Below are 25,844 nucleotides of genomic sequence, written 5' to 3' on the forward strand. Positions count from 1 at the left end.
GGGCAGCTGTGGTTGTAGTAGGGACAGATGTGGTTGTTCTAACGGCAGCTGTGGTTGTAATTTGGGCAGCTGTGGTTGTTGGAGCGGCAGCTGTGGTTGTTGTTGGGGCAGCTGTGGTTGTAGTAGGGGCAGCTGTAGTTGTTGTAGCAGCAGCTGTGGTTGTTGTAGCGGCAGCTGTGTTTGTAGTTGGGGAAGCTGTGGTTGATGGGGCAGCTGTGGTTGTTGTTGCGGCAGCTGTGGTTGTTGTTGGGGCAGCTGTGGTTGTTGGAGCGGCAGCTGTGGTTGTTGTTGGGGCAGCTGTGGTTGTTGTTGCGGCAGCTGTGGTTGTTGTTGGGGCAGATGTGGTTGTTGTAGCGGCAGCTATGGTTGTAGTTGGGGCAGCTGTGGTTGTTGTTGCGGCAGCTGTTGTTGTTGTTGGGGCAGCTGGGGTTGTAGTAGGGGCAATTGTGGTGGTTGTAGGGGCAGCTGTGGTTGTAGTAGGGGAAGATGTGGTTGTTGTAACGGCAGCTGTAGTTGTAGTTGGGGCAGATGTGGTCGTTGTAACGGCAGCTGTGGTTGTTGGAGCGGCAGCTGTGGTTGTTGTAGCGGCAGCTGTGGTTGTTGTAGCAACAGCTGTGGTTGTTGTAGCGGCAGCTGTGGTTGTAGTTGGGGAAGCTGTGGTTGTAGTAGGGGCAGATGTGGTTGTTGGAACGGCAGCTGTGGTTGTAATTGGGGCAGCTGTGGTTGTTGGAGCGGCAGCTGTGGTTGTTGTTGGGGCAGCTGTGGTTGTTGGAGTGGCAGCTGTGGTTGTTCTTGGGGCAGCTGTGGTTGTAGTAGGGGCAGCTGTGGTTGTTGTTGCGGCAGCTGTGGTTGTTGTTGGGGCAGCTGGGGTTGTAGTAGGGGCAACTGTGGTGGTTGTAGGGGCAGCTGTGGTTATAGTAGGGGAAGATGTGGTCGTTGTAACGGCAGCTGTAGTTGTTGGAGCGGCAGCTGTGGTTGTTGTAACGGCAGCTGTGGTTGTTGTAGCAACAGCTGTGGTTGTTGTAGCGGCAGCTGTGGTTGTAGTTGGGGAAGCTGTGGTTGATGGGGCAGCTGTGGTTGTTGTTGCGGCAGCTGTGGTTTTAGTTGGGGCAGCTGTGGTTGTTGTAGCAGCAGCTGTGGTTGTAGTTGGGGCAGATGTGGTTGTTGTAGCAGCAACTTTGGTGGTTGTTAGGGCAGCTGTGGTTGTAGTAGGGCCAGATGTGGTTGTTGTTTGGGCAGCTGTGGTTGTAGTAGGGGCAGCTGTGGTTGTTGTAACAGCAGCTGTGGTTGTTGTAGCGGCAGCTGTGGTTGTTGTAGCAGCAGCTGTGGTTGTAGCGGCAACTGTGGTTGTAGTTGGGGCAGCTGTGGTTGTTGATGGGGCAGCTGTGGTTGTTGTTGGGGCAGCTGTGGTTGTAGTTGGGGCAGCTGTGGTTGTTGTAGCGGCAGCTGTGGTTGTTGTAGGGGCAGCTGTGGTTGTAGGGACAGCTGTGGTTGATGTAGGGGCAGCTGTGGTTGTAGTAGGAGCAGATGTGGTTGTTGTTAGGGCAGCTGTGGTTGTTGTAGGGGCAGCTGTGGTGGCAGTTGGGGAAGCTGTGGTTGATGGGGCAGCTGTGGTTGCTGTAGCGGCAGCTGTGGTTGTTGTTGGGGCAGCTGTGGTCGTTGTAACGGCAACTGTGGTTGTTGGAGCGGCAGCTGTGGTTGTTGAAGCGGCAGCTGTGGTTGTTGTAGCAACAGCTGTGGTTGTTGTAGCGGCAGCTGTGGTTGTAGTTGGGGAAGCTGTGGTTGTAGTAGGGGCAGATGTGGTTGTTGTAACGGCAGCTGTAGTTGTAATTGGGGCAGCTGTGGTTGTTGGAGCGGCAGCTGTGGTTGTAATTTGGGCAGCTGTGGTTGTTGGAGCGGCAGCTGTGGTTGTTGTTGGGGCAGCTGTGGTTGTAGTAGGGGCAGCTGTAGTTGTTGTAGCAGCAGCTGTGGTTGTTGTAGCGGCAGCTGTGTTTGTAGTTGGGGAAGCTGTGGTTGATGGGGCAGCTGTGGTTGTTGTTGCGGCAGCTGTGGTTGTTGTTGGGGCAGCTGTGGTTGTTGTTGGGGCAGCTGGGGTTGTAGTAGGGGCAACTGTGGTGGTTGTAGGGGCAGTTGTGGTTGTAGTAGGGGAAGATGTGGTTGTTGTAACGGCAGCTGTAGTTGTAGTTGGGGCAGATGTGGTCGTTGTAACGGCAGCTGTAGTTGTAGTTGGGGCAGATGTGGTCGTTGTAACGGCAACTGTGGTTGTTGGAGCGGCAGCTGTGGTTGTTGAAGCGGCAGCTGTGGTCGTTGTAACGGCAACTGTGGTTGTTGGAGCGGCAGCTGTGGTTGTTGAAGCGGCAGCTGTGGTTGTTGTAGCAACAGCTGTGGTTGTTGTAGCGGCAGCTGTGGTTGTAGTTGGGGAAGCTGTGGTTGTAGTAGGGGCAGATGTGGTTGTTGTAACGGCAGCTGTGGTTGTAATTGGGGCAGCTGTGGTTGTTGGAGCGGCAGCTGTGGTTGTTGTTGGGGCAGCTGTGGTTGTTGGAGCGGCAGCTGTGGTTGTTGTTGGGGCAGCTGTGGTTGTAGTAGGGGCAGCTGTGGTTGTTGTAGCAGCAGCTGTGGTTGTTGTAGCGGCAGCTGTGGTTGTAGTTGGGGAAGCTGTGGTTGATGGGGCAGCTGTGGTTGTTGTTGCGGCAGCTGTGGTTGTTGTAGGGGCAGCTGTGGTTGTAGGGACAGCTGTGGTTGTTGTAGGGGCAGCTGTGGTTGTAGGGACAGCTGTGGTTGTTGTAGTGGCAGCTGTGGTTGTTGTAGGGGCAGCTGTGGTTGTAGGGACAGCTGTGGTTGCTGTAGGGGCAGCTGTGGTTGTAGGGACAGCTGTGGTTGTTGTAGTGGCAGCTGTGGTTGTTGTAGGGGCAGTTGTGGTTGTAGGGACAGCTGTGGTTGTTGTAGGGGCAGCTGTGGTTGTAGGGACAGCTGTGGTTGTTGTAGGGGCAGCTGTGGTTGTAGTAGGAGCAGATGTGGTTGTTGTAGCGGCAGCTGTGGTTGTTGTAGCGGCAGCTGTGGTTGTAGTTGGGGAAGCTGTGGTTGATGGGGCAGCTGTGGTTGTTGTTGCGGCAGCTGTGGTTGTTGTAGGGGCAGCTGTGGTTGTAGTAGGGGCAGATGTGGTTGTGGTTAGGGCAGCTGTGGTTGTAGTAGGGGCAGATGTGGTTGTTGTTGGGGCAGCTGTAGTTGTTGTAGCGGTAGGTGTGTTTGTAGGGGCAGTTGTGGTTGTTGTCGCGGCAGCTGTGGTTGTAGTTTGAGCAGCTGTGGTTGTAGTAGGGGCAGTTGCGGTTGCTGTAGCGGCAGCTGTGGTTGTAGTTGGGGCAGATGTGGTCGTTGTAACGGCAGCTGTGGTTGTTGGAGCGGCAGCTGTGGTTGTTGTAGCGGCAGCTGTGGTTGTTGTAGCAACAGCTGTGGTTGTTGTAGCGGCAGCTGTGGTTGTAGTTGGGGAAGCTGTGGTTGATGGGGCAGCTGTGGTTGTTGTTGCGGCAGCTGTGGTTTTAGTTGGGGCAGCTGTGGTTGTTGTAGCAGCAGCTGTGGTTGTAGTTGGGGCAGATGTGGTTGTTGTAGCAGCAGCTGTGGTGGTTGTTAGGGCAGCTGTGGTTGTAGTAGGGGCAGATGTGGTTGTTGTTGGGGCAGCTGTGGTTGTAGTAGGGGCAGCTGTGGTTGTTGTAATGGCAGCTGTGGTTGTAGTTGGGGCAGCTGTGGTTGTTGGAGCGGCAGCTGTGGTTGTAGTAGGGGCAGATGTGGTTGTTGTTAGGGCAGCTGTGGTTGTCCTAACGGCAGCTGTGGTGGTAGTTGGGGAAGCTGTGGTTGATGGGGCAGCTGTGGTTGTTGTTGCGGCAGCTGTGGTTGTAGTTGGGGCAGCTGTGGTTGTAGTAGGGGAAGATGTGGTTGTTGTAATGGCAGCTGTGGTTGTAATTGGGGCAGCTGTGTTTGTAGTTGGGGCAACTGTGGTTCTAGTGGGTGCAGCTATTATTGTAGAAGGTGTGGCTGTAGGGGCAGCTGTGGTTATTGTAGGGTGAGTTGTGGATGTTGTAGTAGGGGGAGTTGTTGTGGTTGTAGTAGGGGGAGATGTGGTTGTTGTAGTAGGGGGAGTTGTTGTGGTTGTAGTAGGGGCAGCTGTGGTTGTTGGAGCGGCAGCTGTGGTTGTTGTAACGGCAGCTGTGGTTGTAGTAGCTGCAGCTGTAGTTGTTGTAGCAGCAGCTGTGGTTGTTGTAGCGGCAGCTGTGTTTGTAGTTGGGGCAGCTGTGGTTGATGGGGCAGCTGTGGTTGTTGTTGCGGCAGCTGTGGTTGTTGTTGCGGCAGCTGTGGTTGTTGTTTGGGCAGATGTTGTTGTAGCGGCAGCTATTGTTGTAGTTGGGGCAGCTGGGGTTGTAGTAGGGGCAACTGTGGTGGTTTTAGGGGCAGCTGTGGTTGTAGTAGGGGAAGATGTGGTTGTTGTAACGGCAGCTGTAGTTGTAGTTGGGGCAGATGTGGTCGTTGTAACGGCAGCTGTGGTTGTTGGAGCGGCAGCTGTGGTTGTTGTAGCGGCAGCTGTGGTTGTTGTAGCAACAGCTGTGGTTGTTGTAGCGGCAGCTGTGGTTGTAGTTGGGGAAGCTGTGGTTGATGGGGCAGCTGTGGTTGTTGCTGCGGCAGCTGTGGTTTTATTTGGGGCAGCTGTGGTTGTTGTAGCAGCAGCTGTGGTTGTAGTTGGGGCAGCTGTGGTTGTTGTAGCAGCAGCTGTGGTGGTTGTTAGGGCAGCTGTGGTTGTAGTAGGGGCAGATGTGGTTGTTGTTGGGGCAGCTGTGGTTGTAGTTGGGGCAGCTGTGGTTGTTGGAGCGGCAGCTGTGGTTGTAGTAGGGGCAGATGTGGTTGTTGTTAGGGCAGCTGTGGTTGTCGTAGCGGCAGCTGTGGTGGTAGTTGGGGAAGCTGTGGTTGATGGGGCAGCTGTGGTTGTTGTTGCGGCAGCTGTGGTTGTAGTTGGGGCAGCTGTGGTTGTATTAGGGGAAGATGTGGTTGTTGTAACGGCAGGTGTGGTTGTAATTGGGGCAGCTGTGGTTGTTGGAGCGGCAGCTGTGGTTGTTGTTGGGGCAGCTGTGGTTGTAGTAGGGGCAGCTGTGGTTGTTGTAGCAGCAGCTGTGGTTGTTGTAGCGGCAGCTGTGGTTGTAGTTAGAGCAACTGTGGTGGTTGTAGGGGCAGCTGTCATTGTAGGGGCAGCTGTGGTTGTTGTTGGGACAACTGTGGTTGTTGTTGGGGCTGCTGTGGTTGTTGTTGGGGCAGCTGGGGTTGTAGTAGGGGCACCTGTGATGATTGTTGGGGCAGCTGTCGTTGTAGGTGCAGCTTTGGTTGTTGTTGGGACAACTGTGGTTGTAGTAGGGGCAGATGTGGTTGTTGTAATGGCAGCTGTGGTTGTTGTTGCGGCAGCTGTGGTTGTTGTTGGGGCAGCTGTGGTTGTTGTTGGGGCAGCTGTGGCTGTAGTACGGGCAACTGTGGTGGTTGTAGGGGCAGCTGTGGTTGTAGTACGGGCAACTGTGGTGGTTGTAGGGGCAGCTGTGGTTGTAGTAGGGGAAGATGTGGTTGTTGTAACGGCACCTGTGGTTGTAGTTGGGGTAGATGTGGTTGTTGTAGCGGCAGCTATGGTTGTAGTTGGGGCAGCTGTGGTTGTTGTCGGGGCAGCTGTGGTTGTAGTTAGGGCAACTGTGGTAGTTGTAGGGGCAGCTGTCATTACAGGGGCAGCTGTGGTTGTTGTTGGGACAACTGTGGTTGTTGTTGGGGCTGCTGTGGTTGTTGTTGGGGCAGCTGGGGTTGTAGTAGGGGCACCTGTGATGGTTGTATGGGCAGCTGTCGTTGTAGGGGCAGCTGTGGTTGTAGTTGGGGCATCTGTGGTTGTAGTAGGGGAAGATGTGGTTGTTGTAACGGCAGCTGTGGTTGTTGTAGTGGGAGCTATGATTCCAGAAGCTGTGTTTGTAGGGGCAGCTGAGGTTGTAGTAGGGGCAGCTGTGGTTGTGGTTAGGGCAGCTGTGGTTGTAGTAGGGGCAGATGTGGTTGTTGTTGGGGCAGCTGTAGTTGTTGTAGCGGTAGGTGTGTTTGTAGGGGCAGTTGTGGTTGTTGTCGCGGCAGCTGTGGTTGTAGTTTGAGCAGCTGTGGTTGTAGTAGGGGCAGTTGCGGTTGCTGTAGCGGCAGCTGTGGTTGTAGTTGGGGCAGCTGTGGTTGTTTTTGGGGCAGCTGTGTCTGTAGTTGGGGCAGCTGTGGTTTTTGTTAGGGCAGCTGTGGTTGTAGTAGGGGCAGATGTGGTTGTAGTTGGTGCAGCTGTGGTTGTAGTTGGGGCAGCTGTGGTTGTTTTTGGGGCAGCTGTGGTTTTAGTAAGGACAGATGTGGTTGTAGGGGCAACTTTGGCTGTAGGTGGGGCAGTTGTGGTTGTTGTAGGAGCAGCTGTGGTTGTTGCGGGATTTGTGGTTGTGGTAGGGGGAGCTGTGGTCTTTGTAGTGGGAGCAATGATTATAGAAGCTGTGTTTGTAGGGGCAGCTGTGGTTATTGTAGGGGGAGTTGTGGTTGTTGTAGTAGGGGGAGTTGTTGTGGTTGTAGTAGGGGGAGATATGGTTGCAGTAGGTCGTGTTTTGGGTATTGTAGGGGGAGATGAGGTTTGAGAAAGGAGAGTTGTTGTGGTTTTTGCTGGGGGAGCTGTGTTTAGGGTACGGGGAGCTGTGGTTACAGTAGGGGGAGCTATTGTTGTATTAGGGGGAGATGTTGTAGTTGATTCAGGGAAACCTGAAAGAAAAACAGGCATATATTGTTTTAATTTAACTTTACCCTTTTTTGATCACCATTTTGTGATATGACAGACAGTGTTTCCCACACATAGACGATACCATTGCGGGCCTGCAAAGTATATTTCCGACTCGTTTTCATTTAATCTTTTATTTATTCATAAATCTCCGTCCACGAGAGAGTGAGCGAGAGAGAGAAGGCGTGTGCGAGGACCTTACGGCTCCAAAACCAATAGAGCAGAATCACATCAGTAGAGAGAGAGAGAGATAGAGAAGGTCCACTGCACTGATTGAGGTGCCTGGCTCCCAGGGTCCAAAATTAACACCAGCCAAACACCAAATGCTGGTAGACTTTCCGTTAGGCGAGTAAATTTCATGTAACTGCAGTTACTTTTTACTGCTCCTCACTCTGCTGTCACGACTTTCAGCATCGTGGGGCACGCTGAGACACACCAACATACACCGTGCACAAACACACATACACACACACTGGAGCACCAGTCACCACGCGCACCTTTTTACTTTTAGTGAAACAGCACTCAGTTGATCCGTGATCCGTACGGACAGATTCGGGAAAACACGTGATCCTGTCCAATGGTCGGTTTACCTTTACTCTGTTGACTCTCACCGTGTCTGCAACTAATTTAACAATAGCAGCGTCATCTCACAGCCTGCTGTAGTCTGTGAACATCTCCACTCAGATTAAAGCAGATTAATGTTGTTTGTTGCAAACACTAAATTAATTCAGAGGGAAGAACATATTTGATATGAATACAACCGTAATATTAAAATATACCCTAAGATAAGAGTAAAGAAAAAAAGTATGGCGATCCCCTTCACCCCCTTCCCCCAGAACTCCATCGCCCAGGTATTGCATCAATCTGTGGGAAACACATAAAGAGTATGACTTCTGAGATGCCTTGATTTAAAAAATGCTGAACTAGGTATGTACTCTGCATAAAAAGTTATAGAAGTATAAGACGGTGGCTTATAGGATGTTGCATTGCTAATGGTTTTTGAACACATTAATGGTGAAACCTGTACCCCTTAAAAACAATATGGACACTTTTTGACGAGTTGTTTACCTGGTACTAGCAGATTATGCAGTTGGCTAACGAATGGGAACTTGCCCTGGTTACAGAACTGCCCACTTAAGTCATCCAGGTCCAGAGACCAGACAAAGGCTCCTCCGAAGTTCTTTGCTTTGAGGTAATTGATCTGAGAGGATGAGAAAGATAACATTTCAACAGTCTGTAAAAAAAGTGAATGTAACCACATTTTATACTTCAGTGATGATTACCTTGGTACTTATACTGGTTTTGTCGTCAAATCCAACCCACTGATTTTCTGTTGTGGCATATGGAACTTTCTGATCAGAGATAAAATGGGTTTGTACCCCATCCAGATAAAGGCAAGTCTGAAAAGAAGGGTCAGATTTCGCATTGAGATCTAATAAAAGTAATTACAATTACAAGGATATATATCTGGCAGACAAAATACAGCCAAAACTGTTAGCCAATAATAAGGCCATTAATATAAATGGGTTGTATCGAAACCGTGCAGTAATACCTCATAAGAGGCCCAGAATCCGTCTTCACCGGTGTAGCAGCCTTCCTCACCAGGACCACTGGCTGGTGCACCGACAGCGCTTGAATTAGAGGACAGGGAAAAAGCTCGTCCATAAGCTGCGATCCCCATGTTCAGTTTTTCTTCAGGTGCTCCCTGGTCCCGCCAGTACTCTAAGGCAGAGGCCTAAGAAGTGAAGACCAATGATCAAAACAAATAGGATACAGGTACATGTTCGGAAACAAAGCTGTATGAAAAAATAAACCCTTGCTTACAGTGTTAGAGTAGATAGCATCTCCAGTGTCTTGGGATCCCTGGAATAAGGGGCTGTGATGTGCTGTCACACTTTCCCAGGGGCCGTGGAAGTCAAACGTCAACACATTGATGAAATCCAGGTGCCTGATAAATTAAGAGGAAATCACCTTTACTAAAACAGAACAGCAGCTTTTTATTATTATTATGGCAGAGATTTATTAAAAAATATTTTACATAGCAATTTCTTCCACGTCATAGCTAGCATCGATGGTTGACCTCTCAGCAGAGACAGATGCTGCAAGGATTAATCTTTTCTGGTTACTTGAAGTTCCTTCATCCACAAAGGCTGTTTTGAGCTCCTATACAACACAGAAGCATGGTTCTCAGTCTCAGTTAAATACATTTTATTGTCACTCATGGCATTTGCAGTATGGCTTTTTTCTGAAAATACCGGTCCCAGAGGAGATGTTAAGGATCTGACCTTGCAAAGCTCTGTGAATCTCTGCTTGTCCTCTTCAGTTGGGTACCTCCAGTCAAGGTTTAGCCCATCAAACTTCAATGGTCTTAGTAGTTTGATAACAGACTTGATGAACAATTCTCTGTTCTCTTGTGATCCCGCCATTGTCCTGAATCTGGTAAGCATAAAAGTATAAAAAGATAAACACAAAGGGGTCATTGCACTCACACTCCACCTATTCAATGAAGCCCTCTGCTCAAGCAGAACAAGGCAAGGACCCTGCACCACCCCTGTGCATGTCGGGGTGTCGCAAGTGCGGGGAATGCAGCAGCAGCAAGGTGGGGCCAGGGACCAGGTCAGCAGATCTATTAGTGTAAAAGTCGTAGTACTGGCAAATTCAAGTAGGCAACGCAATGAAGATCCCATATTATTTTTAAGTAGAGCAGTTCAGGCTGGCATTGTTATGACACCTGTGCAATTTGATGAAAATCTAACGTTGTATATGAGATGTAATACTGGCTATTTCCAATAGGGGGCGCTTCATTGATAGTATAATTGTATTAAGCTAGATGTGATAAAGGCAGGAATGACATCATTCATATGAAATTTAATGAAAATCTGACATTGTATATAGGAGGTAGTACTTAGTCCTTGCAGTAAGGGGCGCTATGGTTACAGTTTATTATTGTTATGTGACTTTGTTCAGAGGCCAAACCTGATACTAGCTGTGAAATTTTGAGCAAATTATTGCTAACATTGTATTTGAAATGTAGTGCCACCTCTCACCAGTAGGTATAGCTATGTTGGTGACCCACTTACTACACCTATATGGATATGTTTACTTTCCCAGAGGGATGATGTGTATGAAGTTTCGTGCGTATACGACCAAGGTAAGCCACTCTAATAACTACTTCCTGTTTGATGGCGAACGACGCGTCCGTAATGCAAAGCTTTTGACGCAGGCCCTTGAGCTTGGAAAGGTAGTATGGCCAAGGTCTTAGGATGGTCAACAGTGATTTTTAGGGAGATATGAGCAACCGTTCAGCAATGGCTAGTGCAAATTAAATACTGCTCAGAAGTAGTGACTAGCTTATGTCAACAGGTGGCGCTGTGACTAATTCAATAATTTAAACCATGGATGTGTTCAGGGCGGACTGCCTGCGGGTGGAGTGTCATGGTTGAATATTTTGGTGATGATTGCACACTGCATAGTAGAGTTATAAGCATTTACTTTTTTTGGCACAATGCGAAAATCAACTTCAAACTTTGACATCATGCCACGGCCCTATGATGAAACCTTGTGATTCAAAGTAAAACACTGAATGACAGTTCCTTGCATCCCAATAGGTTCTTTGCGCCAAGCTCGGTGCTTGGGCCCTAATAAAAGGTATGATGAGCCCCATAATTATTATATAATGTGCAGTCACTGACCTAAGCGATTAAAATACATATTGCACAAGTTTCAGTGAAATACAAATCTCTTTTCAATACTTTGTTATTTTCATTAATTTGCTGAAGGGGTCATTTTGGTTGCATTCAATTTTAATGAATTTTGTGCAAAAAAACTAAAGTTTCCAACTCTTAAATATGAATATATTTTTCCTTCTTTTTGCACAAAGTGCTGAAACAGTACAACAAAAAGCAAGGCAATTTGGTGGTCATGGTATTACAACAGTTTGTTAGTAATTTTGTGTGCTTGCAAAAAAGCCTTAATGTCCTTGAAGGTAACTTACTTTTCTGTTGTAAACTTCTCTCCACCAACAGCCAACAGGGTTCTCAGAAGTGGATTTCTACAGGAGCAAACAAATTCAATTACGATTTTTTTGCAAAACAAATACCTTGTATTACAATGTAATCTCCACAGTATTTATAGACCTAAGGACTGACCTTTGTTTGAGTGCGTTAAACTCGAAGTACTGCTGAACATCATTTACAGTTGTGGGAACCAGCTCATTTTTAATTATGTCAGAAAAGGCAAAAATCAGATGGGTGCACTTGTCCGGATCAATATCTGAAACTCTGAACTTCCCGATAGCTGGTCTGTCTTCAGCCTTGCTGTTATAGTAGCACATCAGCCTGGAGGTAGAAGCTATAGACATGAAAGAAAAAGCATGATGATTTTAATTATTTATTGTATAGATCAAATATTTCAATGTCGTTATTAACATTAACATCTGTTTACTCAAGGATATTATATTTCGTCTAGACAGATAGTCCTATGCAGCTATAAATGGTAAATGGACTTGAGCTTATATAGCGGTGATAAAGGTGATGATTATGATCAATTTGTGTGATGAACTTACCCAAGCTGGCAAAGATCAAACAGAGACCTTCAAAAGGACACATGTGTAAGTATACAGTTTAATAAAAATGCTTAATGGGTGAGTCAATAATGATACACATTCTGACATAATAATTCATGCATTACAGGTAAAAGTTGTAGTTTACTGTTTCAGGTTAATGCATTCAAGCTTTCTGACATTTCTGATATTTCTCAGTACATTGGAGGTAAAATGAATACAAATTCCTCTCAGTGAAAATAACTTGGTGTTACCTAACAAAAACTACCTTCATGAGACAATACACGTGTACACTTAACACTTTTGGAGGTTTAGTTGAATCAAACATTCAAAGACACTTTGACCAGGATGTCTTACCTGCAGATAGAGTTAGCTTCCACATTTTGTTGCTATGTGAATAAATAGAAATAGAAAAAAAGAATGAATATGCAGATTAAAAAATAAATTCATAAAAATTAATGTGGAATTCATAATTAGAGGTGAAAGTATGTTTCCACAAAATGAATCTGGTCCTAATAACCTTAAGCATATGAATATAAAATTAAAGCTAAAATCACAATAAATATAAGGTTATCTTATTAGGGGTGGTTCCAATTCGAGGCACACAAAGCATTTTAAAGGTAGGTTTTACTTTTACTTAGTCGCAGCAATTGGTGACAAAAGCCAGCAGTAAAATAAAAACTAAGCACCTGTTAAATGGAAACGTGGAAAGAGAGTGGAAAGGCTATGATGCTCAGTAGCCACCCAAAGTCTTGTTCCAACAACTGATCCGTAAATATAGGTTTGAGCTGGAAGACACAGGAGACGGACTAGTTTGGCAAGCATTTTCAGCCAACTGCTTCTCTTAACTCTAATAACTGTAACTGATATGCTGGCTTGTTGTACTCTCTCTGGCTAAAATGTGTCCAGTTAAGCTTGTGAGCTAGTTGGAGTGACAATGCAGTTGTTGCAATTAATGTTGAAACAACTTTAAAAAAAGAAAGTTCGGTTTAATAAATTCAAAGTTAAAGGAATACTCACAGAAATAATGTTGAAAGAAGCATGTACTGTTCTTCTACTGTGACTGACTGTTGACTGTTGGCTGTGGAGTTTTACTACAGTTAGACAGCTCACAAGGTGTGGCAAAAACAAGAAGGACAGGGATAATTAGTGCAATATTGCATTGTCCAAAGTGTTATTGTCAAATTGTTAAGCATGATGGAAGCTGGGCGAAGTCACCTGAAATCCCAAGCCCTTTCAACTGTCAAGTATCACTTTTTAAAAGTTAGGTAGGGGCTTTCGACTTCTAGGGGAGAATAAGAACCCTTCAGCAATCAGTATTAATATCCAATAGAAAACCATCATTAGGTTAGCCCATTAAAAAGTATCTTAACATTAAATAAACATATATAATACATATACATACATATAATATACATATCAGATTGGTACACAGTTTTAGATCATTATCTGTATCTTCTCTCCCTCTGCTCGTTATTTCGACCATCAAGGACAGGAAAACCCTTCTTGTTTGACACATTTAGTACATTTGGACGTAATGCAGAAGCTTTCAAGAATTGTCAGACAAAACATTTTAAATTAACATGTGGCCAAACATTATACAGTAACACAAGTGCTTTGGAGATAAAGGTACTCTCTGTCTCTTTCTGCTGTGTTTGATTATTAGTTGACCTTAAAGTAAAAGCTTTAAAGTGTGGGTAGCTTTAAAGACAGGGACAAAGCTTACAGTAGACCAATTATTGACCAGAAACTAGTGAAACTTGTTTTTCTTTTTGTTTGAAATATAGAAACTTTATTCTGTATTATTAGTATAGACCTTTTTAGTGTAAAATGTTTGAAGAAACTTGGCTTGTATTATTGATATTCAGTATATAAGATATACACCTCATAGGTCTTGTTTTCACACCTAGGTTTTAAAATAATGTTTTAAACATCTCTCTTCCAACTAACCTTATTTTATGTGCTTACACCCCTAAACTTTAACATTGTGTGTTCATAGTTTAGTGAGAGCCTTGATGGAACTGACCACAAAAGTTTGACAGAGAGCTACATAATGCAAAGTATTTAACTTTGTTCAGCACGTTTGCAGTAATACAACAGCAGATGACGTAGTTTGTAAGAGAGAGAAATCTCCTTCCCCATGCATGTCACAGTGACGCCACTACATTTCATTATGCAGTCTATGAGACATTCTGTTTGTAGACATGGGTCACACCCTGTGTCCTTTACAGATCAATTAAAATATTCCTGTTCATTGTTATTCTGAGTACATCTGACAAACAACAAAACATTAACATTAAAATATCTGTTTTATTTGGATACAAAGTGGATGATTGATGATTTTATTTCATTATTGTATCAAAAAAATATGCACAGCCCAAAACACAGTACAGACTACTGACCAAAAAGGTGACACTTAATAGTTATAACGAAACAAACCATCCTGACATTTCTTCCAGGCTTCAGAGACAATCGTGGCCAGCTCATGAACATGAAATGAAATAACATCTCCACCCTGTTATCATCAGAGCTCCAAAACATTGCAGGATTTTGAGCGTACATTTCAATTAATTTATAATAGGACATAAAAAGACATTACAAAAGAAAACAAGATTTGTTCTCCACTTCTCCTAATCACATAGTTCACACAGTCTGTGTTCCTTTGGGATGTTTTTGAATCTGCCGACTTCAAGAGTGAGAGAAAGGATTCCTGTTCTCAGCTTAGCAACCAAAGATCTCTGACTTCTTGATAAGTTTGCTTTAACATGGGATTCAGTAACATAATTGTGCTTAATTTGTATTTAACATTTTTATTGGTTTTTTAAACAGGGAATCACAAAAAAATCCAATTTCCCATATCATACATAGAATATTGTACTTAACATACATTGTGAGAGAAACGGACATAGACAAACAAAGCAACAAAGAAAAAATAAATAGAAATAAAAATAAATTAATAATAATAGTGCACGCACTGTTTCCCCAGGTTAAATACATCTGTCCAATTGTTACGTGCCGTAGTTTTGTTTATGCTCTCTCTCTCTCTCTCTCCTGTGTGTGCTCCCCAGGGGTTGCTCCTCAGCCTGAATGTGCCCAGCCACACCTGTGACCAATGACTAATCAGGAGCAAAACTATAAAGAGCAGGAGAGGAAGATGCCAGTGGCCAGTGTGTCATTCTGCTGCGTGTTGTGCTTGTCTGTGACGTCTGCAAACTTAGGTGTGATGCTTCTGTGGAAGGTGTGTGATTAGGCCTTATTGTTAGTTGTCTTTGCCTTCTTAGGTTGTGACATTTTGTTTGAGATACGTTTGCTTCTCTTTTGTTTTGTGTTCGTGGAAGAAGCTTGTTTTGTGTTGTTCATTTAGTTGTAAATAAATCATTTTTTAACTTTGTTTATATTTAGTTCCTTCTTCTTTTCCTGGGTTTTAATTTATTGTTACTCCCCTCATCCCTTAGCCATCTTGGGGAATGTAACACCAATATTAAAATGAATCAAATTACTAAATTGACCTCTTAAGTTACAGACACTGAAAGCTAAGCAGTAAAATGGCCCCACATAAGCATCTACCTTGTCCAACAGAGAATATGTTACTCTCTCATAAGCAGCTAATTGAGCCACAGTTGTGGCCCATTCTTCATAAGGAGGTGGGTGTTTCCTCCTCCAGTGTCTCAGAAGTATCTGTTTAGATGTTGTCAAAGCCAAAATAATCCATCGTTTTTCAAAAGAGGACAAGTCACAGTCTTTAAACCTCGTGATCGAGTCCAGAATAGCCAGTTTAGCAGAGACTTGGAATTTATTTTTCAGTACCTCGTAGATTACCTTTTGTATATTGTTCCACCAGTCTTTAATTGCAGAACATGTCCAGAGTACATGAAAGATAGAGGCACCAGCCTCTTCGCATCTCCAGCAAGAATCTGTAGGTATTAGTTTCCACTTGTGTAATTGTTGAGGCGTCTGATGCCACCTGTGTATTAATTATTTCAATACGATGAATTTATTGCCAACTTCTTTATACATTGTATTAATATTTTCAAACATGAATTCTTATCCTCAGGTGATATGTCCACAGCCATGTCCTTTGCCCATTGTTCTTTCACTTTTATCAAAGGATCACACAATTGATTGTGTAGTGAATGATAGATCTTCGAGGCAGTGCCTCTGCATGATTAGGATTTAGTAAGCAGTTCTTCGATTGGGCTGCCTGTCGGGTATATAAGGGGGCTTCCTAACCATTTTGATAAAGTACTTTGCATTTGGACATATCTCCAGAATTGGTTACATGATAAATTATACTCATAAACAATTTGGTTGAAGCTTAGAAATTGTTTGGTTCGGCCATCAAACAAATCTGAGATGTACAAAATCCTAGCCCTCCTCCATAGAGTCCAGTTAACCGATTTATCTCCAACAAGAATTCTACTATTGTTCTATAAAGGTACTAGAGGGGATTTAAATACATCCCAGCTACCAGCTCTATGTCTGAAACTGTGGGTATGAAACTAACATTTCAATTTTGTATTCTTATTCTTTACAGAAAGTTAATCCAGCCAACAAAAACTGGAAACATAGGCTGTTTCATGTTATATTATAATATCCTAAGAACTGGTTTTATGAGTATTTGTTTCTCTTACTAATCCCTGCCTTCATTTCCTGTGCCTTTCCGGTAGTCATGAATAATTGACTGACTCTACTGTGTTGGAAAAACTTTTGCTGTAGTTTTGGACTGCAGTTCAAGAATAGTTAGGGCTATACTGGCAATTAATACCATCAAATATGATGGGTCGCATTGAGTGATGTAAGGGAAAAAGTCTAGTTGACCTTTTACAAATGTCCTATACCTTGTTGCTATTTGTACACGACCTACAAGTGGGAATCTGTGTACTGTACATTTTGCTTATTGATTTTGATGTTGATTATTTTTTCTGTATTTAAAATGTCACTACACAGACTTTTTTTAAACAATTTGTTTTTTATTATAGACGTGATTCATCAAAATTTAGTAGCATGTATTTTGATGTAGATGTACACCATATAAATATGCACTATAAAACTTCTGTGTTGCATATTGGCAAATGCACTGACTGCATATAAATACAAAAAAGAATACACCCATTAACTAGAGTATGAAACAACAATGGAGAACTGATGCAACAGACATATTATTATTATTATAATTTATTGTCAAAATAAATAATTGCAGTGAAAAGAGAGAATATACACACCTAACTGGTTGAGATACACACACTTAGTCATGTGTTTCTGAATAAAGTAATATAAATATTATGATGTATTGAGAGACATGAATGGAAGAGCGTGACCTCTCTTCAAGTGAACACACATTTCAAAATGATGCCATAATATGTGTTAGTGCTAAAAAAATTAAATGTTATCACATTTGTTCGCTTGTCAACAAAAAGGAGGAAACAAAATCGATTGAATCTGTCAAAAATATTTAGTAAAGTACAGATCACCAAAGCCTTACAAAAGGCATGAATTACCAATTTTGAGCATTTTTCTTTATATTCAACAAAGACATTTGACACAGAAATCATTTTTAAAAGGTCAACCCATATATGTGTGTTGACTTCATTCAAGTGAAACCCTTCAGGGAAAATCACAGCACTTACAGGAGTCTTTAAAGACCAAAGTAGCGAGATGAGATGAGCTACACCAAAATTGTCACAGTTGTAGTAACAGTTTGGGTTAGTGGGGTCGGGGACAATCTGGCCCATCTGAACACGTGCCTCCAGAGCCTGATGCTGTGGTTGTTGTTGGGACAGATGTGGTTGTTGTAGGGGCAGCTGTGGTTGTAGTAGGGGCATGTGGTAGGTCATTCAGGGAAACCTGAAAGAAAGACAGTCAGATATTGTTTTAATTGATCTTAACCCTTGCTTGATCATCATATTGTGACATGACAGAGCACGACTTTTGAGATTCCTTGATTTAAAAAAACTGAACTAGATGTGTTCTAGATATTAAAGTTATAGAAGTATAAAACAGTGGTATATAGAATTTTTCATTGCGAATGGTATTTAATTAAATGAATGGTGAAACCTTTACCTCATAAAAAAGGACATATTTTGGTGATTGATTTACCTGGTACTAGCAGATTATGTAGTTGGCTAACGAATGGGCACTTGCCCTGGTTACAGAACTCTCCTCTGAAATCATCCAGGTCCAGAGACCAGACAAAGGCTCCTCCGAATTTGTTTGCTCTGAGGTAATTGATCTGAGACGATGAGAAAGACAACATTTCAACAGTCTGTATAAAAAAATCAATGTAACAGAATTGTGTACATCAGTGACATCAGTCATTTGCAGAGTCACGACAATGTAATACTGTGTTAAAGACAGATGCTTACCTTGGTACTTATACTGGTTGTGTCGTCAAATCCAACCCACTGATTTTCTGTTGTGGCATATGGAACTTTCTGATCAGAAATAAGATGGGTTTGTACCCCATCTACATAAAGGCAAGTCTGAAAAGAAGGGTCAGATTTGGTATTTAGATCTAGTAAAAGTAATTATAATTGCAAGGATATAATCTGGATATATATATATATATATATATATATATAATAAGGATATATCTGGCAGACAAAATACAGCCAAAACTGTTAGCCAATAATAAGGCCATTAATGTAAATGGGTAATATTGAAAACGTGCAGTAATACCTCATAAGAGGCCCAGAATCCGTCTTCACCGGTGTAGCAGCCTTCCTCACCAGGACCACTGGCTGGTGCACCGACAGCGCTTGAATTAGAGGACAGGGAAAAAGCTCGTCCAAAAGCTCCAAACCCCATGTTCAGTTTTTCTTCAGGTGCTCCCTGGTCCCGCCAGTACTCTAAGGCAGAGGCCTAAGAAGGGAAGACCAATGATCAAAACAAATAGGATACAGGTACATGTTTGGAAACAAAGCTGTATGAAAAAATAAACCCTTGCTTACAGTGTTAGAGTAGATAGCATCTCCAGTGTCTTGGGATCCCTGGAATAAGGGGCTGTGATGTGCTGTGACACTTTCCCAGGGGCCGTGGAAGTCAAATGTCAACACATTGATGAAATCCAGGTGCCTGATAAATTAAGAGGAAATCACCTTTACTAAAACATAACAGCAGCTTTTTATTATTATTATGGCAGAGATTTCTTAAATATTATTTTACTTGGCAATGTCTTCCACTTCATAGCTAACATCGATGGTTGACCTCTCAGCAGAGACAGATGCTGCGAGGATTAATCTTTCCTGTTTACTTGAAGATACTTCATCGACAAAGGCTGTTTCCAGCTCCTATACAACACAGAAGCATGGTTCTCAGTCTCAGTTAAATACATTTTATTGTCATGCATGGCATTTGTACTATGGCACATTTCTGAAAATGCCGGTTCCAGAGGAGATGTTAAGGGTCTGACCTTGCAAAGCTCTGTGAATCTCTGCTTGTCCTCTTCAGTTGGATACCTCCAGTCAAGGTTTAGCCCATCAAAATTGAATGCTCTGAGTAGTTCGATTACAGACTGGATGAACACTTCTCTGTTCTCTTGTGATCCCGCCATTGTCCTGAATCTGGTAAGCACACAAAAATAAAAATATAAACACAACTTGGTCTTTAAACTCACACTCCAGCTATTCAATGAAGGCCTCTGCTCAAACAGAACAAGGCAATCAAAACATGAGATAAGGTGTAAACCAATATTTAGTGTGGATGCAATGTATTATCACCCATGCTTTCCATAGCCTATATAGAATAAATGATGCCAAATAATCCCCATAATTATAATGTGCAGTCACTGACCTGAGTGTCTAAAATACATATTGCACAAGATTCAATGAATTACAAATTTCGTTTTTTATTATTATTATTATTATTATTATATAATAATAATAATTATTATTATTTGGCTGTAGGGGTCAGCTGGGTTGCATTCAATTTGAATGAATTTAGAGCAAAAAACAAGAGTTCCCAACTCTTAAAAACAAATGTGAATTTGCTTGTTTTTGCACAAAGTGCTGAAACAGTACAACAAAAGGCAAGGCCAATTTGGACGTCAGAGGATTACAACAGTTTGTTAGTAATATGTGTCCTTCCAAACAAGCCTTAATGTCCTTGAAGGTAACTTACTTTTTTGTCCCAAACTTCTCTCCACCAACAGCCAACAGGGTTTTCAGAAGTGGATTTCTACAGGAGCATAAAATTTAAATGTTTTTTTTGCGAAACAAATACCTTGTATTACAATGTAATCATCACAGTATTTATAGACTTAAGGACTGACCTTTGTTTGAGTGCGTTAAACTCGAAGTACTGCTGAACATCTTTTACAGTTGTGGGAACCAGCTCATTTTTACTTATGTCAGAAAAGGCAAAAATCAGATGGGTACACTTGTCCGGATCAATATCTGAAACTCTGAACTTCCCGACATTTGGTCTGTCTTCAGCCTTGCTGTTGTAGTAACACATCAGCCTGGAGGTAGAAGCTATAGACATGAAAGAAAAATCATGATTATTTTAATTATTTATTGTATAAATCAAATGTTTCAATGTCCTTATTAACATTAACATCTGTTTACTCAAGGATATTATATTTCTTCTAGACAGATAGTCCTATGCAGCTATAAAGGTGATGATTGTGATCAATTTGTGTGATGAACTTACCCAAGCTGGCAAAGATCAAGCAGAGACCTTCAGAAGAACACATGTGTAAGTATACAGTTTAATAAAATAAAAAAACAACCAATACAAACATAATAAAAGGCTTTCTGATATAATAATTCATGCATTACAGGTAAAAGTTCTAGTTTACTGTTTCAAGTTAATGAATTCAATATTTCTGAGATTTCTGATATTTCTCAGTACATTGGAGGTAAAATGAATACAAATTCCTCTCAGTGAAAATAACTTGGGGTTACCTAACAAAAACTACCTGCATGAGACAATACACATGTACACTTAACACTTTTGGAGATTTCGTTGAACCAAACATTCAAAGACACTTATACTTGACCAGGATGTCTTACCTGCAGATAGAGTTAGCTTCCACATTGTGTTGCTATGTGAATAAATAGAAAAAGAAAAAAAGAATGAATATGCAGTTGAAAAAATATATTCATTTAAATAAATGTAGAATTTATAATTAGAGATGAATGTGTGTTTCCACAAAATAAATCTGGTCCAAATAACCTTAAGCATGAAAATAAAAACACAACAAATAAAACGCAATCTTACTAGTGCTGGTCCCAACTCGAGGCACACAGATCATTTTACAGGTAGGTTAAACTTTTACTTAGTCACAACATTTGGTGACAAAAGCCAGTAGTATAATCAAAACTAAGCGCCTGTTGAATGGAAACGTTTAGGGAGTGGAAAGGGAATGATGCCCAGTAGCCACCCGAGGTATTGTTCCAACAACTGATTCTTAAATATGGATTTGAGCTGGAAGACACAGAAGACAAACTAGTTTGGCAAGCATTTCCAGCCAACTTCTTCTCTTATCTTTTAATTAACTTCATTACTAGTTACATATCTGTGTTGCTAGTGAAGCATTTGCTTTGATATAAGCTTACTTTTATGTTTTTTTTATCCCATTGAAAATCAGGTCAGGTCTGATTTGACTTAAATGGTACAAAGTTGGCACATTAATTGCCTTTGTCTGTCTTAAAACACAACTTTAATGCTTCAAATCCTAACAATATTTAAACAAATCTTTACAGTTAAATCCAAATTAGAACAGAAACAGACAGTGAAATGCCGGCCTGTTGTACTCTCTCTGGCTAAAATGTGTCCAGTTAAGCTTGTGAGCTAGTTGAAGAGACAAAGCAGTTGCCGCATTTAATCTTGAAACAACTTTAAAAAACAGAATATTTAGTTTCATAAATTCAAAGTTAAAGGAATACTCACAGAAATAATGTTGAAAGAAGCATGTACTGTTCTTCTACCGTGACTGACTGATGACTGATGGCTGTGGAGTTTTAATACAGGTAGGCAGCTCACAAGGTGTGGAAAAACAGAGGGGGTGGGGATAATTAATGCAATTAATGCCAAAGAACTATTGTTTAATTGTTGGGTGAAGCTGGGTGAAGTCACCTGAGATGGCAAGTATCACTTTTTTAAAAGTTATGTAGGGGCTTTCGTCTTCTAGGGGAGAATAAGAACCCTTCAGTCATCAGTATTAATATCCAATAGAAAACCAACCAGATCACTCAAACTGTATGATTAGCTTTTTTCTCAATGAAACCTTATCAGATTGAATGCTACAAGTTCATTCTTTGATATCTGCTAAGAATGACCAAGAAGGTTAAACCACTTGCTGAAGATGATACAATATTGCTGCAATCATTCTGTGGTCCTTTTCCTCTAACAAAGGTCTGTGTCTGGTCTCATTCTTGTAATGTTGTGATTAAATGGTCAGTATCTGCAAATCCTAGACGACCCAGATATCCCCCCTCTGTATGCTGAGACTGTGCTTTGTTTTTGTAATGGACTGTAAAACATTGAATGTTTTAATTTTCTGGTCCAGTTATTATGTTTCTCATAGTAGCAAATAAATTAGAAAACCCCATTACAATATAACTGTCCAGTACAACACCATCCCAAACAGCAGTCTGTAACCCCATAAGTATTTTATTACAAGCCCTTTAAGTTGTTGTTATACCTCATAATTTCATAAAATGGATATATGAACATTACCAATATGTCTTTACAAATTAAACTATAGTTTAATTTAACTATGTAAGGGGAACCCCAAAACACCACATGTCTCTGTATAGAAGCAAACTTTTGCCCAGTTAACCCCTTAGCTTTTGTGAGGAATAAGCCGCTTTCCTGCAAAAACAAAAAGAGGGAATTGAATTTAGAAAATGAACATTCACTTTTTAAAATACCTAGAGAAAGTTTTTTTTTCTTTTTCATAGATTCCATGGCATCAATGAAAGAATTTCAAAAAAGAACTTCGAAGAGCTTGTAGTATTTCACTTCAATCTTATTCAAAACTGTGACATTCAAAAGCTCCTTGAGCCTCACAGCTTAGTCCATGAACTCTGAAGAATGGGACAATGTGGGTAACACCTCAAACAGCTGATTCTGGAAAAGCCTTCATTATTGTCATTTCAAATAATTTCAACACCACCTGTCAGGATGTGTTTGTTCATTTTTATCAAAATGTAAATAAAAATGATATTGAATTCAAGAGCCAGAAAGTAACATTCTCTACTTAGTGTAACGGCGCTTCTTGGATGATGTTGATTATCCTCAGTTGTCTTGCCGTTAACTATAACACTAAACATACTTAATTAAAGATATATCTTCGGGTGTGGGTAAGTAAAAGCACGGGGACAACTTCTGCTGTGCGTCTCATACTTTTTAATGTCCGTCCATAACAGAGCATGACATATCAAGACTGAACAACAACAACAGCGACACCTTACTTGTCTTAAAGCAATATCACTCCTCCAACCGTAACCATGGGTAACCTTAAAGGCACAGTGCATCATATCAAACAGATACTCTTGTAAAGTACAAATTGTAAATATAAATGAAATTAGCATTAAATCAAATAATGTATATTATCTCTACCTGAGAAAAGTAAAGATCTATAAAATAAAACTTCACAAAAATAAATCTCATCTCCATCTTACATACTTCCCTTTGTTCAGATGAAATGTCCTCATTTCAAAGGTTAACAAAATAAATCTCATCCCATATAAAACACAATTGACAAAAAATATGCATAGGTCTTAAAATAATCTTATTGCAGGAAGAAAACCTTTGCTTTATCCAATTTGACACTAAATATAAAGTGCAAAATCTAAACTTAGAATTTGTGAATTACGTAGAACAATAATAACACTTCTGTGATAGTAAACAGTTCAGGAAATTCTGAAACAAACATCGGTTTTTTTTTTTGGTTTTTTTTAACATGTTCAAACTTTTTCACAGCAAAAGTCGCTGTGGTTTTCGAACAACCCGTCCTGAACGAGTCTGTGGTGGGTCACCAGAATGTGTCCCAGCAGGCACCACAGGAGCATGAGCAGTCAGTTGCGGCTGAACACGTGAGACCCGACCCGAAGGTCTCCGCAGCAAGGGGACAGAGAGGCAGGCAGGAGCAAGAGCCTGTCCAGTGTCTGTGTCAGGGACAGAGTACAAGGGGAGTGAACCAGATAAAGAAGTATACCTGGGGAGAGTGTCCAGAGGCCGTTTAGGAACTGTCCAGGTGTCTGGTACTGAAGATATGTCCCAAGTAGACCTGTAAGGTTTTAATCGATCATAGTGAACCACTTTTGATCCAGCTTGAGGATGTCTTAAATCCAAAAGGTTGTATGTGAGTCCCTTGTTTTCTGTAGACACAACTTTGTAAGGTCCTGTCCAGTTAGGATCAAGTTTCTTTCTCTGTGTTGTAGGATCATTCATCCAAACAAAGTCTCCAACTTCATACGGTTTAAACTTGACATGTTTGTTGAAGTAGTACTCACGTTTGAGTCTCTGATCCTCATGATGAGAACGAACAAACTGAAAAACTGTGTCAAGCCGTTTCACCAGTTCAGAACCGTAGTTCTGTGGAGTCTGAGATACATAAGGCGTAGACAAAGTGACATTAGCTGGAATACGAGGTTCCCTACCATGAACAAGAAAATAGGGAGAGTATCCAGTGCTAGAATGTGGAGTTGAGTTATAGGAGAGAACCACTGCTGGTAAATAGTGATCCCATTCACCATCATTGTCATGTAAGAGTCTAGCCAACTGTTCTTTAAGAGTTTTGTTAAATCTTTCGACCATACCATTCCCACGAGGGTGATAAGGTGTGGTTCTTTTCTTTTTGATATTAAGTCTCTGACATATGGTTTGAATAATTTCAGATTCGTATTGTCGTCCCTGATCTGAAAATAGTTCTTCTGGAACTCCATGTTCAGGAATGTATCTCTCACAAAGAAGTTTTCCTACAGTTGTCGCTTTCTGATCCGACATAGGAAAAGCATTTACATACTTTGTAAAATGATCTTGCACTACAAGTACATATTTATGACCTTGTGAGGTGAGTGGGAGCTCAGTAATATCTGTGCACACAAACTGAAATGGTCTTTCTGCTCGTATGGATTTTAAAGGAGCTCTATGTTGTGGCACAGGTTTTCTGAAAGCTTCACATGCTTGACACATTTCACAGAAGTTATCAACATCAGATCTCATGCTAGGCCAATAACACACATTTAGGGCTTTCTTTAATGTGCGTTCAGCACTGTAATGACCAGAGCAGGGATTACCGTGAAGAATGTTCAAAGTCTCTGCGACAAGTGCAGAGGGAATAAGCACTTGATACACTATTGGCTTTCCTGGTGCAGTGTGAGCTTGTCTACAAAGTAAGTCATTTAACATTACAAGTTTAGGAAACTGCCACCAGAGCTTTCTTTGCATTTTCCCTTTAACCTGTCTGAGATAAGGTCTTTTGTTGTCTTGTACCCATCTGTACACTTCCGAGAGAATAGTGTCGTTAAGCTGTTCAGTTAAAATGTCATTACCTTGACCAGAAAGTGTGGTTTGTAACAAGTCCATACCTGTGTTTGTTGTGCTAACAACAGTAGTGTCTTTTTCAGAAGAGCAAACCTGAGCTGTTGTGCTGGCAACAGAAGCAGAAGGCTGCACTGGTAGACTGAGAAACTTTGAATCAGAAGGTGGAGTTACCAGTTCGGCAGGAGAGGAGTGGTTGTCCTGAGAGGCAGGAACGATTTCCGCTTTGACCATCCAGTCTTGTGTCGTGAGGGGAATCCTTGACATAGCGTCAGCATTTGTGTGTTTCTTTCCATCTTTATGCACAATCATCCATTGATAGGGATCCAACTCCAAAGCCCAACGACCACGTCGTCCGGTCGGGTCATGTGTGACATCCAGTTTTCTTAAACTGAGGAGTGGACGATGATCAGTGATGATTGTAAATGGATTACAGCTTAAGTAGTGTCTGAAATGTCTGATTGACCAAACAATTGCCCAAAGTTCTTTGTCATATGTACACCACTTCTTCTCTGTTCTGGTCAGAACATGACTTGCATAAGCTATAACCCGTTCAGTACCATTTTGAACCTGAGAGAGCACTGCACCTACTGCAAAGTTAGATGCATCAGTACTGAGAATAAATGGCTGATGAAAGTCTGGAAATGCCATTATTGGAGGAGAGATGAGTGCATCTTTTAATGTCTGAAATGCTGCTGAGCACTCCTCTGTCCATTCAAATGTGACATGTTTCTGTGTAAGTTTGTGCAGAGGAAGAGCAATGAAGGCATACTTGTGCACAAAGCGTCTGTAATAGGAGCAAAGTCCCAGAAATGCTCGTACCTCAGTAGGCGATTTTGGAACAGGCCAGTCACGTATCTTGTGACTGTTGACGGGGTCAAGTGCAAGTCCATCTCGTGAAACAATGTGTCCCATATATTTCACAGCTGATTTGCAAAAGTCACATTTCTTTGGGTTAAGTTTCAAACCTGCTTGTCTGAATCTTGTAAGAAT

General features: G+C 42.0%; 3 protein-coding genes across 3 annotated transcripts; all 3 read right to left on the minus strand.

Annotated features, from left to right (window-relative positions):
• Window positions 1-250: 250 nt before the first annotated feature.
• On the minus strand, window positions 251-6,890 carry LOC132989570 (mucin-5AC-like; the record flags this gene model as incomplete). The annotated part of the gene is made up of 5 exons (XM_061057265.1): window positions 6,875-6,890; window positions 4,427-5,070; window positions 3,299-3,445; window positions 1,577-1,639; window positions 251-490 (listed from the first exon to the last, which is right to left on the minus strand). Coding segments are annotated over exons 1-5 (1,110 nt in total), but the record flags the coding sequence as incomplete, so codon positions are not given.
• Window positions 6,891-7,832: 942 nt separating this feature from the next.
• On the minus strand, window positions 7,833-12,425 carry LOC132989574 (chitinase-3-like protein 1). Its single transcript, XM_061057269.1, has 12 exons — window positions 12,384-12,425; window positions 12,053-12,151; window positions 11,721-11,752; window positions 11,367-11,393; window positions 10,951-11,152; window positions 10,797-10,853; window positions 9,088-9,238; window positions 8,841-8,965; window positions 8,627-8,750; window positions 8,355-8,537; window positions 8,086-8,202; window positions 7,833-8,003 (listed from the first exon to the last, which is right to left on the minus strand). Exons 3-12 carry the CDS (start codon window positions 11,743-11,745, stop codon window positions 7,833-7,835), a joined length of 1,182 nt encoding a protein of 393 aa, XP_060913252.1. The 5' UTR covers window positions 11,746-11,752; window positions 12,053-12,151; window positions 12,384-12,425.
• Window positions 12,426-16,713: 4,288 nt separating this feature from the next.
• On the minus strand, window positions 16,714-19,826 carry LOC132989660 (chitotriosidase-1-like). Its single transcript, XM_061057399.1, has 9 exons — window positions 19,630-19,826; window positions 19,479-19,535; window positions 18,772-18,922; window positions 18,525-18,649; window positions 18,311-18,434; window positions 18,039-18,221; window positions 17,726-17,842; window positions 17,460-17,592; window positions 16,714-17,207 (listed from the first exon to the last, which is right to left on the minus strand). Exons 1-9 carry the CDS (start codon window positions 19,812-19,814, stop codon window positions 17,194-17,196), a joined length of 1,089 nt encoding a protein of 362 aa, XP_060913382.1. The 5' UTR covers window positions 19,815-19,826; the 3' UTR covers window positions 16,714-17,193.
• Window positions 19,827-25,844: the final 6,018 nt, after the last annotated feature.

The sequence above is a fragment of the Labrus mixtus genome, chromosome 15, assembly GCF_963584025.1.
Source record: "Labrus mixtus chromosome 15, fLabMix1.1, whole genome shotgun sequence".
Lineage (NCBI taxonomy): Eukaryota > Metazoa > Chordata > Actinopteri > Labriformes > Labridae > Labrus > Labrus mixtus.

Excerpts from the sequence above, each read along its gene's own strand:
- LOC132989574 (XM_061057269.1), bottom strand. The coding sequence starts at position 11,745 with ATGTGGAAGCTAACTCTATCTGCAG. Across the intron at positions 8,751-8,840 it reads GACGTGGAAGAAATTGCTAT|GCACCTGGATTTCATCAATG; the intron begins GTAAAATATTTT and ends TTAATTTATCAG. Across the intron at positions 8,203-8,354 it reads GATTCTGGGCCTCTTATGAG|ACTTGCCTTTATCTGGATGG; the intron begins GTATTACTGCAC and ends CCTTCTTTTCAG.
- LOC132989660 (XM_061057399.1), bottom strand. The coding sequence starts at position 19,814 with ATGTGTTACTACAACAGCAAGGCTGAAGACAGACCAAATGTCGGGAAG. Across the intron at positions 19,536-19,629 it reads TTTAACGCACTCAAACAAAG|AAATCCACTTCTGAAAACCC; the intron begins GTCAGTCCTTAA and ends ATGCTCCTGTAG. Across the intron at positions 18,650-18,771 it reads GATTCACAGAGCTTTGCAAG|GAGCTGGAAACAGCCTTTGT; the intron begins GTCAGACCCTTA and ends TGTGTTGTATAG.